The sequence below is a fragment of the Pelodiscus sinensis genome, chromosome 2, assembly GCF_049634645.1.
Source record: "Pelodiscus sinensis isolate JC-2024 chromosome 2, ASM4963464v1, whole genome shotgun sequence".
NCBI lineage: Eukaryota > Metazoa > Chordata > Testudines > Trionychidae > Pelodiscus > Pelodiscus sinensis.
This window is the reverse complement of record NC_134712.1, coordinates 252,385,919-252,402,022: the sequence shown is the minus strand read 5'-3', so window position 1 is coordinate 252,402,022 and position 16,104 is coordinate 252,385,919. Positions and strand designations below refer to the sequence as shown.

The window sequence follows — 16,104 nt, the reverse complement described above, 5'->3', positions numbered from 1 at the left end:
ACATTTCCTTTATCTGCTCGGTCTGTCTCATTCGTAGCAGTTCCAGTTTTTTAGAATAGCATTTTCCTTTGCTTTGATAAACTGGAGGTTACCTGTACAGAAACATCCCATTCTTCATCATCACGTACTAGCTAATGCATCTGCTTTCTGCCTTTTCCTTTCCTAAAACACATCTCTGGCCATTCTTTGGTCATCCTTTTCTGGTGTGCTCTTTCCCTTTCTGTCTACTGTTTGCATAGGAAAATAAACACTATTCAGATTACAAGAACAATTCAGTCAAAACCTCTGCTGGAGGAATTAGATTTCTGGTAGGGTTCGGTTCCTGCCTCCATTGTCCATTAAGGTTGTTTTACTTCGGAGTCTGTTTTTATGAGGTGATCATGTTGGTTTATTCATATGACTTTATTCTGTTTTCATGCTGATATAAAAATCAGGGGTTGCACCGTTGAAGTCTGTATCTCAGTTTCAAACTAGTTAAAGTGGGAGGTATATCACATCCAAGGAGTTTGTATATAGGTCTGGACATTGGATTCAAATTTGGGATTTTGGTCTCACTCAGCCTTTACGTTTTAATGTTCTTTGCTTTTCCAGTATGAGGCTATGCCAATATGAGTAGAAAGCTGAGATACAGCCCGTGTGGTTAATTGGGACAATAGTCATAAAAAATGTTAGGAGCCATTGTTTAGAGGAGATTGTTTGCCTTAGGGGGGAGGTGAGATGTATCAAGACTCACCTCCACCGAAGATAAATGAGCAATGTGTACAATGTCTTGTGGAAGGAGGACAAGTTAGTATTGAAAATTCAGTGGCATTTTGAGAATCTCTCTGCTCATGGCGTGCCCAGGCGACCTCACTGCATTTTTAAAACTACTACTCAAGAATGGAGAGAAAATGAAAACAAAGAACCATGCCTCATGTGAGCTGACCAAGGCAAGTTGGAAGAAGGGGGCAGAAGGAACTGACAGCAAGTGAGAAATGAAAAATGAGACCAAAAAGGGCCATTAGAGAACTAGGTTGGTATCTTGAATGTAGGTGGAGGATACCAAAGATTTGGTCTTAATGCTTCCCTTCTTGACATGGAGGATAGGGATGTTCTCTTCTGTCCTTCTCAAGCTCGGTCCTCCTGCACTCTTTTCCCATTCCCCCTTCACCTGCTGTTTCTCAGCTATGGCAGCGCACAGTGTCTATTGCATCCTTCAGCCTGGCCCCCATCTTTCAAGAGGAAATGTGCCCTGAGGAAGCCACGGAAGGTGGAGCAGCCACTCTGCACTGTCAGCTGACCAAGGCTGCCCCGGTGGAATGGGAAAGGTGGCACAGAGTGCTACCATTCAGTGACAAGTACACAATGAGACAGGAAGGTGGCATTGTGGAGCTGCTGGTCCATGGTTTGGACCTGCTGGAGATCACACTTATGTGTGTGGAGACCAGAAGACCACTGTCACCTTACCAGTGCATGGTGAAATAGCTACGAGACAGTACATCTATGCCTTTTTGTTTGCTGTCTGCCGTATTGTGCCATTGCAAAGTCTTCCATTGCCGGATGTTGTTAACTTTGTTGTGTTATTGTCCCGTGCTTTCAGTTTGTCTTTTTATGTCTCCTTGCAATTTGCTGGCATTACTCTACCTATGGTTTGTAATGGGGAAAAGAACTGCTCCCTAGATGCAAACGTTCTCAGCTACTTTCTTCCTTCGATTTTCTTTTGTATCTTTCTCAAGGTCCTGGTCCAATGCCCACTGACGCCAGTGAGAGGCTTTCCATTGCATTCAATGGACATTGGACCAGGTCTTAATACGAGAGGGTTCAACGTTCTCCCCAATGGACCAGCCAGTTGCCATTGAGAGTTTTCATGCGCTTGCTGTCCATTTTGTGTTCCTCAGCCCTGCCTCCGCAGTTTAAAGAGGAACTGAAAAACGTGGAGGCTACCGAAAGCGAAGCTGCCACTCTGTGCTGTGAGCTGACCAAGCCATCGGCGGTGGAGTGGAGGAAAGGACACACCGTGCTCAGAGCCAGTGAGAAATGCAAAATGAGACAAGAAGGCTCCTTTGCAGAGCTGGTTCTCTGCGGTCTAGAGGTGAAGGATGCTGGAGAGTATACCTGTGTGTGTGGAGACCAGCAGACCACCGCTACCTTAACAGTACATGGTAATACGGCAAGAAAAAAAAATCCTGAAATATTTTTAATCCCTGCTTTGCTTGTTGAAATAACTCCCTGGGATGCAAAGCTTGCTATTAAAACCCGTACAGTCGTACTCCAGTACTCTTTTTAACAGAGTGTATCTAATAGTGCTGAGCATGAGTCCACACTCATTTTATACTGACAAGATGTTTTAAAAGAAGGGATGAAAAGTTTCCTAAATGAAAGAAAGATGTGAAAGTTATATGCTTTTATCTCTTTCCATGATCTGGGAATCCAATATAAGCGCCTCTTGCAATCTCCCTGCTTCCCCTCCTGCTATTTTAGGAATAATGCTTCTTACTACAGGTTGAACCTCTCTACTCCGGCACCCTCGGGACCTGACCAGTGCCAAACCAGAGAATTTGCTGAACCATAGGAGGTCAATATTGTGTAGCAGCATTTCCAACACGTCTACTGCTTGCTGGGCTCTTAGGAGACATTTCAGGGTAAATTAGAGCTAAATCACAGCACAGAACACTGAGAGCCAGGGCTAGTGGCTGTAAACAAACTTTATGAGTCTGCAGGAAACTTGGCCACACCATGATAAGTGGACATACGGCGAACTAAAACCATGCCAGACCAGAGAGTGCTGGACTAGAGCGGTTCAACCTGTATTGTAAGATGAGAGGTGTAGTTTTATGCACATATTTGGCAGACTCCTCTGTTCTTTGCTACACTGATATTCGGTGAGATGATTTGTGTGAGCAGAGCCTGCAGGATTGGGCCTTTGAGTGATATATGTTCCTTTCTGATGTGCTGTATTCTGAACTGCAGCCCTTCTACTCCATTTATTTTGAATTGGTCCACAGTGGACTATAGTAGTTTTTATGATGGACAGTCTTTTGTCAAGGATCATATTTGCCATTAAATTAGGCATATCCATTCATTTCAGATCAGCTTATCTCCTAGAACTGGAAGGGACCTTGAAAGGTCATTGAGTCTAGTCCCCTGCCTTCATAGCAGGACCAAGTACAGTAGGGTCCCTATCATCTGACCTAAACGGGACTGACACATGGTCGGATTACTGAATATGTCAGATGATAGGGATAGGGACTTTACTGTAGAGCCCCGTTGCTCTAGGAGCAGCTGATGCGGCTCCTGCCAGAAAAGAAGCGGCCCCGGCAGAAGACTCATCAGCGACTCCAGGGCACGGGGAGGAAGAACGGCCCTGCTCGCTGCCTCTGGCAGGAGTGGCAGCAGCTGCTCAAAGAGAGCAACTGGGCAGCAAGCGGGGCCCTTCTCCTGGCCTGCGCTGTATCTGAGCCTGCAGCTTCTGGGGGCAAAGTTCCCTGGAGCTGCAGGGTCGGATAAAGCGTAGTGTTGGATTACCAGGTGTCGGATAATCTGGACTCCACTGTACCATTCCTAACAGATTTTGTCCCCAATCCCTAAATGGCCTGTTTAAGGATTGAACTCATAACCCAAAGTTTAGCAGGCCAATGCTCAAACCACTGAGCTATCCCTCCCCCCTAGAGCTAGATTAATTCATTGTACAGGTGCAGCACACAACCCAGGACACATACCCCAAGTGAACTGAGCTGTTCACTGAGCTTCAAAACTCTTTTGCAAAACTGGGTTGAGCTTTTCAGACAAGCTTCTATCAATTTTGGGCCAGGAATACAATCAAATCAGCAAGGAGCACACAAGAGCGTGTCCCAAATGGCATAGCCAAGCAGCCATGCAGTGAAAAAGAATTGCAACACAGAATCCTGTGCGGGTTTCAAGATGCATCACGGAACTCTAATTTTCTCCCTTAAAACTCGCCTTTAAGAAAAATGTTGAAATGCTTACTGCTTATTGCAGATGTTCTGATCAACTCCTTTGCCCAAAAACTTTCCCAAGTCCCTGGGCTGAACACCTCACATTGGTGACTTTTGTAGCAATAGAAGATGCTGCCCCATGTGCAAGAGAGCTGGTTCTGAAAATATGCACTATACCTCTTAGGATTTACTGCTGTAGATTCCAAGGCTTGGACACCTCCAAAATAGTCCATTGTAGAGGGAAGAAGGGAAGAACGAGGGGGGATCTGAGAGCAGCCTTCAACTCCCTGAAGGAGGGGGCCAAAGAGAATGGAGAGAGGCTGTTCTCAGTGGTGATGGACAGCAGAACGAGAAGCAATGGTCTCAAGTCACAGTGGGGGAGGTCTAGGTTGGATATTTGGACAAACTATTTCCCTAGGATGGGGGGGAAGCACTGGGATGGGTTCCCTAGGGAGGGGGTGGAATCTCCATCCCTAGAGTTCTCTGAGTCTCGGCTTGACAAAGCCCTGGCTGGGATGATTGAGTTGGGTTGGTCCTGATTTGGACAGGGGGCTAGACTCAGTGACCCCTGAGGTCTCTTCCAGCCCTAGGATTCTTTGATTTCAAGCTCGTTCTCTCTCCCCTAGGAAAGCCCAGTTGCAGTATGATGCACGTTATGTTTTTATTTTATAGCCCTACCTGCACTTTTTAAACATGAGCTTCGGGATGAGGAGGCAGAAGAAGGTGGCACAGTCACACTGTGGTGTGAGCTCACCAAACTTAGCGTTCCTGTTAAATGGAGGAAAGGCGTTACAATGCTCTTCCCTGGGCTGAAATACGAGATGATGCAGCAAGGGCCCATTGCGGAGTTGGTCATTCGTGACTTAAAACTGGACGATACTGGAAAATATACTTGTGGGATCAACAGACAATAGCAGCAGTGACTGTACATAGTAGGCAGCCACATAAATGTGCCATGAAAGAGGCCTTCTAAGTTTGCTGTAGGGCCGTTTCATTGCTTTGCTGCTGCTGCTTTATTCATTGTGTGTTCTGCTGTGCTTTCGGGGTATTCCACTGAGATCTGAATGGAAGAGCACCACAGGTCTGTCACACATACCAGTGCTGGAGGAGAGGGGGTTGGCTGGCATCCCTGAATATTTCAGCAGCAGCAAAACAATTAAACAATACAATGAGGTAAAGGTACTGATGTGCCCAAGCCATCTAAGTGGAGAGAAGCTGATGGTAAATGAGAATTTGGTGAGCTCCTCCACAGTGACTTTATAACTATGGGTGTTGGTGTGGGTGACCGCTGACTTAAAATGTTGTTTTTCACATTGACTGCATCCTGTGGAGTTTTAAAACTCAAGCTGAAGTCCATGGAGTTTCACTAGTAATTAATTTTGTCCAATTTCAGAGCTCATCTGAATCTATATTACTTTGTGCGAATGAAAGGCAGCTTATGTGGTAGAATGAGCTGACTTTTCATCATGAGTAGCTGGTTTTCTGAGGCAACAGGAAAATTTCCTGGCCAAAATTGTTGACCTTTTCGGTTGAAGGAGAAGAGAGAAGCTGTCTCTGGCAAAAGAAACTCTGCTGTCAAACAAATGTTGACTGTAGTTCCTGAATAACTGAAGTGCTGATGAGAGGAAACACAAAGAAGAGTTATTTGCTGCTGAGTTCCCCTTTCTTTTTCAAGTTCTTTTTTCATGACTAGTCAGTGGGGCTATGTCTAAACTGCAGGTTTCTTTTGGAAGAAGCTTTTCCGGAAGAGATCTGGAAAAACTTCTGTAAGAGAGCGTCCAAACTGCAAAAGCACATAAAAAAGTGATCTGCCTTTTTGTATGATAGCATCCACACTGAATGGACGCTATCTCACATTTCAGCGGTGATTACTATGAATGGAGTGGCCACCAGGGCACCTGTGCTTTTTCCTCTTTCCTCTTCTTTTGAAAGAACTCCCTCTTCCCTGTCCACATGTGCCTTTTTCCAAAAGAGCGCTTTCAGAAAAAGGCTTCTTCCTCGTAGAATGAGGATTACCAATGCTGGAAAAACCCCTCTGTTCTTTCGATTTTTCTTTCAGAAGAATGCAATTGCTGTGTGGACGTAATTGAAGCTTTTTTTGGAAAAATGGCTGTTTTTCCGGAAAAAAACCCTCTGTAGTGTAGACATAGCCTGGGAGAGCAGGCCAGCTGAGTTGTAGGAAAGAGGTATTTATTACATGCTCCAAGTAGTCAGTGCTACATGCTGAGGCTAGAGTTCGAATGCAGTTAGTGTCACTCCAGTTGCCTTCCTGACCCGCTGGTGTCCTGCTAAACTAGGTCCTTTGTGAAAGCTGAAATTCTTTCTTCAGTTCCCTCTCCTATGACATTCATCTCCCATTGCACTAACCGCTGTCACATGAGGATTTATCTATTGCTATTATGTATTTGTAGTACTATGGCCCTGATCACAGACCAGGATACCACTATGTTTAGATGCTGTATACTCAGAGCAATAATACAGTCTGCGTCTCAAAGCACTTACAGTCTAATGGAGAAGATTCTCTATGCTAAACACAACAGGCTGTTGTAAAATGGAAAGGCTGATAGGCGGGAAATGGAGGACAAAATCACTCTCACTTTCAGATACTGTGTTCATCCAGTCCGTCTCTTCTGTTTTCGTAAAGATGCTGCCACAAAAAGTCGGATTAGTTTAAATCAGAGGCTTGTTCATTTCGTGGACTACTTTGTGAGACAAACTCTGTTCATGGACAAACTCGGCTCCAAATGCCCTGACGTTTCCCCATCCCATTGACGTTTCTTGGTTCACGAGCAGGCCATAGCCAGTTGGAGAAACACTTGGTTTGGCTTGTCCTTGATGCACCCTGGCAGATATCTTCTTGTGGGAACTACAATGCACTTAAAATATTTACTTCTCAATTTTTGCAGCCCTGCCCACTGTCTTTAAGCAACCCCTTGAGAATCAGGAGGCTGAAGAAGGAGGGACAGCCACATTACATTGTGAGCTCTCAAAGCCCGGTGCTCTGGTGCAGTGGCGCAGAGGAGGTCTGGGGCTGCAGCCTAGCGATAAGTATGAAATGAGACAGAGAGAATGCATTGTCCAGCTCTTAGTGCATAACCTCACATTAGAAGACACAGGAGAATACAGCTGTGATATTGGGGAACAGGAAACAAAGGCCTCTCTGTATGTGAAAGGTAGGTGATATGAGCCCCTCTCTGACCTCACTCCTGAAACAATTGGTTTGCTTCAGCATTCGAAAGGAAGATTATTGAATGATAGAACTTTGGGGCATCTGATGTTTTCCTTCCTTCTTATTAATGGTGTTTAGAAATAAAACCACCCTACGTCATTGTCCTGAATGGAACAGTGGCATGGAAGACAAGATGGTACTTTATTTTCAGAGATTTATATTTGTTTGTAGGAACATGAGAGTGGTGGCCTGTAACACAGGTAACTTTCCCAGACGTTTGGGAAGATTTGGGATTCTGCAGTGATTCAACATGTCATTGGACATGTGTCTTGATGCACGACTGATGTCCCTTGAAATATGAGACAAAAAACCAATGTTCTCCATCTAGTTCCTGGAAGGAGGCCAACGTGGGACTTCCCAAGGGCACGGCCCAGGCAAACTCATTTTGAATGCCAACATAGTTCTCAGATTGGTACAAAGTTGATTTTGCTCAAGGAAGGAACAAAGTCCAAGAGTATTTGAAGGAAATGTCAGAATTGTATACGGCCTCTTTTGACTGTAATGGGATCAGTTGCCCTCATCAGTACAAGCTGGCAGTACACACTATCTGGGCATGTCAACACTATGCGGAAGATCGACACTGCTGCGGTCAATCTTCCAGGGTTTGATTTAGCAGATCTAGTATAGACCCCCTAAATCAAACTCTGAGGGTGCCCCTGTGGGCGCTCGTACTCCTCCTCCTCATGAGGAGTAAGGGAAGCTGATAGGAGCATTGGTTGCTGTTGACTTCCCACTGTGTGGTCCATGCGGAAACGCAATGTAAGATACATCGACACCAACCACGTAATTTACGTAGCTGCAGTTATGCATCTTCCTTTGCCCTTCCGCTGTAGTGTCAACCAGCCCAAAGAGAATGATAGTTGCTCCATTTCCGCCACAGCGGAGTCTGATTTTGTGAACAAATACTTGATTTGGAATTAAATAAAAGCCCTTTGGTTTTTTCTTCTTTTCCTTTTAGCCCTCCCAGTTCTTTTCAAAAAGGAGCTCAAGGACACAGAAGTGGAAGAAGGTTCTACAGTAAAACTCCAGTGTGAGCTGACAAAGGCCACGTCTTCCGTAGAGTGGAAGAAAGGCACCATGGACCTCTTTCCATGTGCTAAATACGAAATGAAACTAGAGGGTCTGATAGCTGAACTTGTGATCCATAACGCAGAACCAGAAGACACATCTGATTATACCTGTGATACTGGTGACCAACGGAGCACAGCGAACCTCAGAGTGAATGGTTAGCATTGCCCCAGATGGGGTACCGTTTTAAAATAGGGACATGCTAAAGAAGGGTCTCTGAATGTTTTTGTGAATAGATCAAATTAGAAATAAGAGGAAGGAAAAAAATGCAGATACGCAACATAACATAAGAACTAGTAGTTACCAAATGAAATTAATAGGTGGCAGGTTTAAAACAAACAAAAGGAAGTTTTTCTTCACACAGCACATAGTCAACCTGTGGAACTCCTTGCCAGAGGATGTTGTTAAGACCAGGACTTTAACAGGATTCAGAAAAGAACTAGATAAATTCATGGAGATTAGGTCCATCAATACTTATTAGCCAGAATGGTAGGAATGGCGTCTCAAGCCTCCGTTTGTCAGCGGCTGGAAATGGGTGACAGGAGAGGGATCATTTGATGATTCTCTGTTCTGTTCACTCCCTCTGGGGTACTTGGCATTGGCCACTGTTGGAAGGCATTATGCTGAGCTAGATGAACCTTTGGTCTGATCCAGTCTGGCCGTTCTTATGTAAAATCACAGCTCAGACTGCAGAAAAGTTGATGATGAAGGGACATTTCTAAAATTCCTGTGAGGGTGCAAACCCTACAAATTTGTGGATTTGCACTTTAGCACTACGAGTATCTGCATCTGTGCATATGGATCTGGGTATCTGTAGCTCATTTTTGCAGTTATAGACACAGTTGTGGATACACATTTGGTATCTAGAACCCTGCAAATTTGCAGATCTCCACTTTATGTCCTCAGGTAGCTGCATCTACAGATGTGGATGCGGATAGCTACAGCTCATTTTTGTGAATATAGATGCGGATCAAGATTTTGTGTCCACATAGGTTCTAGTGCTAAGGCAGGTTGGAATGCATCTAGTACAATAATGCTACATCTTATGTAAGGGATTCTTATTGAGAGCCTAGCATTTTAAAAAGATAAGTGGAGCAACAGATCTTGTGTTTGAAGTCTTATTCTCCTCTTACTGAAGTTGGTGTAAATTAGGAGTAACTCCATTAAAGTCAATGGAGTTAGACTGATGTTAGTAAGAACGCAGTTAGTAAGAACGCAGTTAGTAAGAAGAGGATGCTGAGCATTCCAAGTGGATGTTGGTGTACCCTGACTCCGAATGCTATCGGCTACATCACAAGAAGGCTCAGCGTAGAGATCCTTCTGATAATGAAACCCTGAACTCTGGGATAAAATCTTTAGGGAAATTGCACTGAGCTTGCCTTTCTTTATGTCCTGGGATCACAAGTAATTTGTCCACCCGTGACATTATTAAAGGCATATGTGTTCTGCAACATGAGGCCTCAGGCAGCCAGCCCACTTGTGCTGGGCTCTCTCTGGGTTAATCTTTCTACACACTGGCACGTAGCTAATGGGTTGTCTATTGACTGTTCTTAACTTGACAGCCATTAAGCCTCAGTTCAAGCAACAGCTAAGGAATGAAGAGGTGGAAGAAGGAGGCATGGTGAGGCTACGCTGTGAGGTCACAATAAGTAATGCGGTAGTCGAGTGGAAGAAAGACGGCAGAGTGCTGAAGTCCAGTTCCAAGTATGGGATCAGACAGGAGGGTGCAATTCATGAGTTATGTATCCAGCACCTGGAGCCTCAGGACACCGGGGAGTATTCCTGCCTTGCTGGCGATGAAATGACCTCTGCAATGCTGACTGTGAAAGGTAAGAGGCCTTTTACTGTGGGGTTGAGTTTCAGCACTAGGGGATGAGATTTCACATCGTAATAGCTACTACATATCAGACAGTTTTCATCTCCAAAAGCTGATTAAAAGAGATGACTCTAGGTAACCCTAGATCATCAAGACTCGTGGTAATTGAGTGTGGCAAGTGAGAAATGACCAAAGTATCACTACGGGAGACAGCATTTCCTTTTGGGTATGTCCAAGTCCATGCAACGAACGCTCACAGCATCCAAAAATCTCCCCTCCCGCCTTGCTACTTTCCATTCCAAGTGAAAGACAAGCTGCTTTGACATTGCTTTCCATAACATAACCACATCGCATATCGTACGCCCTTTTAAAAGACACAGGATTTTGTCCTTGGGGAGAGGAAGAGAGAGAACCGCATGTGAAAGATGTTAGCCGTGTCCAGATACCAACATGGTGGGAATGAACACTGTGAGCAGTTAACCAAAACAAAAATAAAGTCCTGCTTTGGGCAGAGGGCTGGACTCGATGACTCCTGAGGTCTCTTCCAGCCCTTGGGATTCTATGATTCTATGACATGTTTTAAGAACCCAAACAGTGCAGAGCAGTGCTCTAGAAAGACGATGTACCGCTCAGAGACCTCGAGCGGTTTTGGTCCACATGCGGCCATTTATTCTTTCACTAATGGACACTGTCACATTTGCAGAGCCCGATGTGACCATAGTCAGCGGCCTGAAGGACGTGGCGGTGTTTGAAGAGGAAGACGCCGTGTTTCAGTGCAAGGTGTCGCGTGACAACGCAAAGGATGTGGAGTGGAAGCTTCAGGGAGTGGCTCTGCAGAGCAATGAAATGAACGAGATCTCCGTTGAAAAGGGCCAGATTCACACACTGAGACTGAGGACGGTCACTCAGCAGGATAATGGCACCATCACGTTCAGAGTGGGACCCCATGTGTCAACTGCGCAGCTCACGGTTAAAGGTAACAAGTTGCATGGCCTGGCTGAGAATTTGGTGTGGGTGGCGTGCGACTTCTCTAGGTGGCATCTACATACAGAAATGGAATGGCTGCCATCAATTGAGATTACCAAGGGGGATTAAGTTCGGGATTTTGATAGATCCTTCTTCTCTCCTCTTCTGAGTACCATTCGCTCCCTGAATCCCCCTTCATAGCTGCACTCACAGAATCAAACCATAGTCCCTTCCTGTCCTTATGAGCTATGACATTGAGCTGGCAACATAAATTACAGCAAGTTTGATTAATACTTCATTACAATCTGATAACTCTAAGGGTGTGTCTACATGGCAGAGCTGAACTCAAAATAAGCTATGCAAACTGAGCTACGTCAATTGCATAGCTTATTTTGAAATTGGGAGTGTCTACACAGCACTTATTTCGAAATAGAGCACTTTTCCTCTGATTTCCCTTACTCCTTGCACAATGAGGGTTACAGGAGTCGGAATAAGAAGTCCTCCCGCTTGACGTTATTTCGAAATAACTGCCTGCTGTGTAGACGCGGATTAAGTTATTTCAAAATAATGTTGCTGGGTAGATGCACCCTAAGGCTACCTCTACACTGTACATCAATTGTGAAATAATCTATTCCAGAATAGTTATTCTGAAATAGTTTATTTCAAAATAGCACGTCTACACTTATAGGGAAACCTCAACATTAGTCCGAAGTAGGCTCCCCTAATGTAGACGTGCTATCTCTATTTAGAGCCCCAGGAGGCACTGGGGAGGAATAACTTAGGATGGCCCTGGTGAGGGCCTGTTTTGAAATAGCAGCAGTGGAAAGTCTACACACATCTTATTTCAAAATAGCTATTTCAGAATAGGCGTTATTCCTTGCAGAATGAGGTTTACAAATTTTGGAATAAGCCGCTTGTGATTTTGAAATTATTTCAAAATAATGGAATGGCTGTGCAGACGCTTGCATAGTGATTTTGGAATAATGGCTGTTATTCCAAAATAAGTTTGCTGTGTAAACATAACCTAAGAGATGATGTCAAGTATCTTAGGTTCAAAATTCAGGGATTTGCTTTAAAAAAAAAAAGTCTGAGCAAGCCTCCTTCAGAATTCAAACACTTTTTGGTATTTAAACATTCCACTGCATCATTTGCAAGCCAGTTACTGTGGGGATGTAACATTGGGATTCTCCCTGGGTTGACAAAGTACTGGCAAAAGCAGGATTGGAAAACTCGATTAGGGTAATCACAAACTTCTGCAAGTCTATCCTCCATATATTTGTAATTTCAGTGCCACTTCCAGTCTTTAAAGAGACTCTGAAGAACACAGAAGTGGAGGAGGATACTACAGCTGTCCTGGAGTGTGAGGTGTCTCAGCCCAACGTGTCAGTGGAGTGGAGGAAGGGCTCTCAGGGGATTTCTCCAAGCTCCAAATATGAAATCAGGCAAGAGGGAACAATCCATACTCTGAAGATTTATCATTTAAAGCCAGAAGATTCCGGCAAATACACATGTGATAATGGAAATCAGCAAACTACAGCCACTTTAACGGTCAGAGGTAGGTTTTTGAGTGGTTTTTCGAGGAAATATGTGTCCCAGTTAACAAGCATAGTCCTATTTCTGTCAGATCTAGGCCAGATCTTCAGCTCATCATTTGCATTCAGGGGAGCTATGCTGATTTACGCCTGCTGAGGTATTCTGTGTTGCGAAGTTGCATTATACGCTTGATATATATAGTCCAAGATTTACTTCCATTGGATATTGTATATGACAGTGGTAATGGCTCCACAATGAACTCTCTGTCTGCATATGTACTGAAAAAATATGGACAGTTGTCACTGTGTATGTACACCTGCTCCATGTCTTACTTGGTCACAGTCATCGTTCATATCATGGAAGTGAGGGATTAGCAGGTATTGGCGACAGAGCCAGTTTTACCCTAGTTAATGCTTTGCAAACTACTCGGCTATGTCTACACTGGCATGATTTTCCGGAAATGCTTTTAATGGAAAAGTTTTCCGTTAAAAGCATTTTCGGAAAAGAGCGTCTAGATTGGCACGGACGCTTTTCCGCAAAAGCACTTTTTGTGGAAAAGCATCTGTGGCCAATCTAGACGCACTTTTGCGCAAAAAAGCCCCGATCACCATTTTCGCGATCGGGGCTTTTTTGCACAAAACAAATCTCAGCTGTCTACACTGTCCCTTTTGCGCAAAAGGGACTTTTGCCCGAACGGGAGCAGCATAGTATTTCCACAAGAAGCACTGATTTCTTACAGTAGGAAGTCAGTGTTCTTGTAGAAATTCAAGCGGCCAGTGTAGACAGCTGGCAAGTTTTTCTGGAAAAGCGGCTGATTTTCTGGAAAAACTGGCCAGTCTAGACACAGCCCTCCAGTATAGCTTTCAATGAAATTCATTTCTGAGTTGTGAGGCCTTCCTTCCAGCCCAGCTCTGGGCCTCGGCAATGTTCTCAGATTCATAGACATCAAGCCCAGAAGGGAACATCGTGTCTTACTTCCAGTATTACACTGACCATAGAATTGGAGTGCTACCCTCTGTTGAGTCAAAAGATTCATCTGCCACCTCGGTCCTGACATTCAGAGTTCTCTGTTGCCTTGGTCTTAGTCCACACACAGACACACACACACACAAATGTCTCATGCAAGGTAATATAATGGTGCTGATACTACAGAGCAACACATTGCAGTCAATAGAATTGCACAGACGTAAAAATGCGACGATCACTATTAATAGCTTTAGCTATGCTCTGGAGTCAATGGGAGAGGCTGGAGGCCATCAGCACTAGTGAAAACCAGACCTGAGGGGTGCATCTAGACTGGCAAGATTTTCCGCAAAAGCAGTTGCTTTTGCACAAAATCTTGCCAGCTGTCTACACTGGCTGCTTGAATTTGCGCAAGAGCACTGATGTTCTAATGTAAGAATTCAGTGCTTCTTGCGCAAATACTTTGACGCTCCCACTCAGGGATAAGCCCTCTTGCGTAAGAATACTTGCTCAAGAGGGCCATTGTAGACAGGCACCTTAATTTTTTGCGCAAGAAAGCCCGATAGCTAAAAAGGCCATCGGAGCTTTCTTGCGCAAAAGCGCATCTATACTGGGCACGGATGCTTTTGCGCAAAAGCCTCTGTGCCAATCTAGACGCTCTTTTGCGGAAATACTTTTAACGGAAAAACTTTTCCATTAAAAGTATTTCTGCAAAATCATGCCAGTCTAGACGGAGCCGAGGTGTCTAAAGTGAGCCCCACACATTGCGACAGACCAGGTTAGTGAATTCCTTTGAAGCAATCAGCCCAAGTGACTTGCCTATGCTCACAGTTAGACTAAGATTAGAGCTCTGATAATCAGCCATCTGTCTGTGCTGCTAAACTACAGGCCCACGCAGGCTGGTCACCTCAACTCTTCATGTTTTCTCTGCTTCAAATAGAAACAGGCTTTCAGTGGGAAATTTTCAGTATCCAGATTATTGTCTTATTGTTTTGGCCAAGAGAAACACGTACCATTTAGACTCAGATGTATGCTACAGCTGTCGGGCTTGAGCAATCATCCAGACCAGCTCCCTGCACTGAGACAGGATGAAAGCCCCCCCTCCCCTGGACAGGTGTTGATTTAACAAGTTCTTAAGTAGATCCAGTAATGGAGATTACAGATGTGAACAGGTTCACCGGTTGCCTTGTATGCATCACCCTTACCAGTTAATCAGTACCCAGAAGCAGAATACCCCCATAATAATATAATATACAGATCTCATGCAACTGGAAGGGCCCTTGAAGAAGTCTTCAAGTCCAGTTTCCTGCCCTCATGACAGGTCCAAGTACCCTCCCTGATAGATTTGCCCCAGATCCCTAAATAGCCCCCTCCAAGATTGAATTCACAACCTGGGGTTTAGCAGGCCAATGCTCAAACCACTGAGCTACCCCTACCCCCGGCTGTAGCTCATTGTGAGTGGAGGGCTGTGCCAGCCCCGCCAGGGTCGGGAGTCAGCCCCCCTGCACGAGGGAGGCCGGGAGCGGAAACCACCCTCCCAACGCATGGGGCTGCTGGCTCTTGCCGCCATTCCTCTCTCCCCCTCTCCCCCCACATTTCTTTAACTTGGATTTTACATCCCTAATGGAAGCGCCATCACCTCCTTTGGCAGCATATTCCAGTTCTTAACAATCCCTAGAGTGAGGGTATGTCTACACAACAATTAAATACCTGATGCAGGCTTGTGGGGCTCACCCGGTGGGGTGGTAAAATTGCCGTGTAGATGCTAGAGCTAGGTCTGGAGCCCAAGCTCTAGCATCTCTGCAGGGAGGTAGGTGGGGGGAGGAGGTCCCAGAGGTCAGGCTCCAGACCAAGCCTCAACATCTATATAACAATAGTTAACCTTGCAGCCCAAGTCAGCTGGCCCGGCCAGGCCATGGGCCGTCGATTGCAGTGCAGATGTAGCCTGAGAGAGTTTTTCCTAACACCGAACAGAAATCTCCCTGGCTACAAATGAAGCCCGTTGCGTCTTGTCCTCCCTCCAGTGGAAATGGCAAACAAACAGTCGCTGTACTCGTTATCGCAGCCCTTAGCGCGTTCGATGACTCCTCCCTGGTTTTCCCTCCGTTGTCTGTTCCTAAGACTTTCTTGATAGGCCAAGTGTTCTGAGCCTTTTAGCACTTTTGCATCTGTCCTCTGGATTCTCCCCCAATTAGCCGCATCTTTCTCCAGGCCGGCCAAAGGGGGGCAAAAGGGGAATTGCCCTGGGGCCCAGAGATTCAAAGAGACCCATGGCTTCTGGCTGCTGTCACAACTACGGCGCTCTGGGCATCTCTGAGGGCTGAGGGGAGGGGACCCAGTGCCACATTCTGGATGCAGCTGAAGGCTGGCTAGCCTGGTCCTGCCCCTTCTGTCCAAGACCCCCATCCCTTCCTGGAGCACGGAGCTGACCTCTCCCCTTACCTTGCCCAGGCACCCAGGGAGGCTGTCGGCTCCCCGTCTTTCTCACAGTGTTTTGCCCCAAACTGGACATGCTACTCCAGCTGAGGCTTCCCCGGTGTGGAGGAGAATAGGACAAATACCTCCCATACTTGTGCTATCCTTTTGTATTCGTC

General features: G+C 45.5%; 1 protein-coding gene across 40 annotated transcripts in view; it reads left to right on the top strand.

The window, feature by feature from the left end:
- Positions 1-16,104, top strand: part of OBSCN (obscurin, cytoskeletal calmodulin and titin-interacting RhoGEF) — a 316,457-nt gene that overhangs the window by 138,926 nt on the left and 161,427 nt on the right. For 28 of the 40 annotated variants that reach the window (XM_075922913.1, XM_075922903.1, XM_075922914.1 and 25 more), the window contains 6 exons: positions 1,878-2,141; positions 6,842-7,108; positions 8,123-8,389; positions 9,795-10,061; positions 10,752-11,024; positions 12,303-12,569. In XM_075922913.1, the coding sequence (XP_075779028.1) occupies positions 1,878-2,141; positions 6,842-7,108; positions 8,123-8,389; positions 9,795-10,061; positions 10,752-11,024; positions 12,303-12,569 (1,605 nt within the window). The remainder of the gene's footprint in view (positions 1-1,877; positions 2,142-6,841; positions 7,109-8,122; positions 8,390-9,794; positions 10,062-10,751; positions 11,025-12,302; positions 12,570-16,104) is intronic. The other 12 variants (XM_075922936.1, XM_075922930.1, XM_075922928.1 and 9 more) reach the window with 5 other exon arrangements.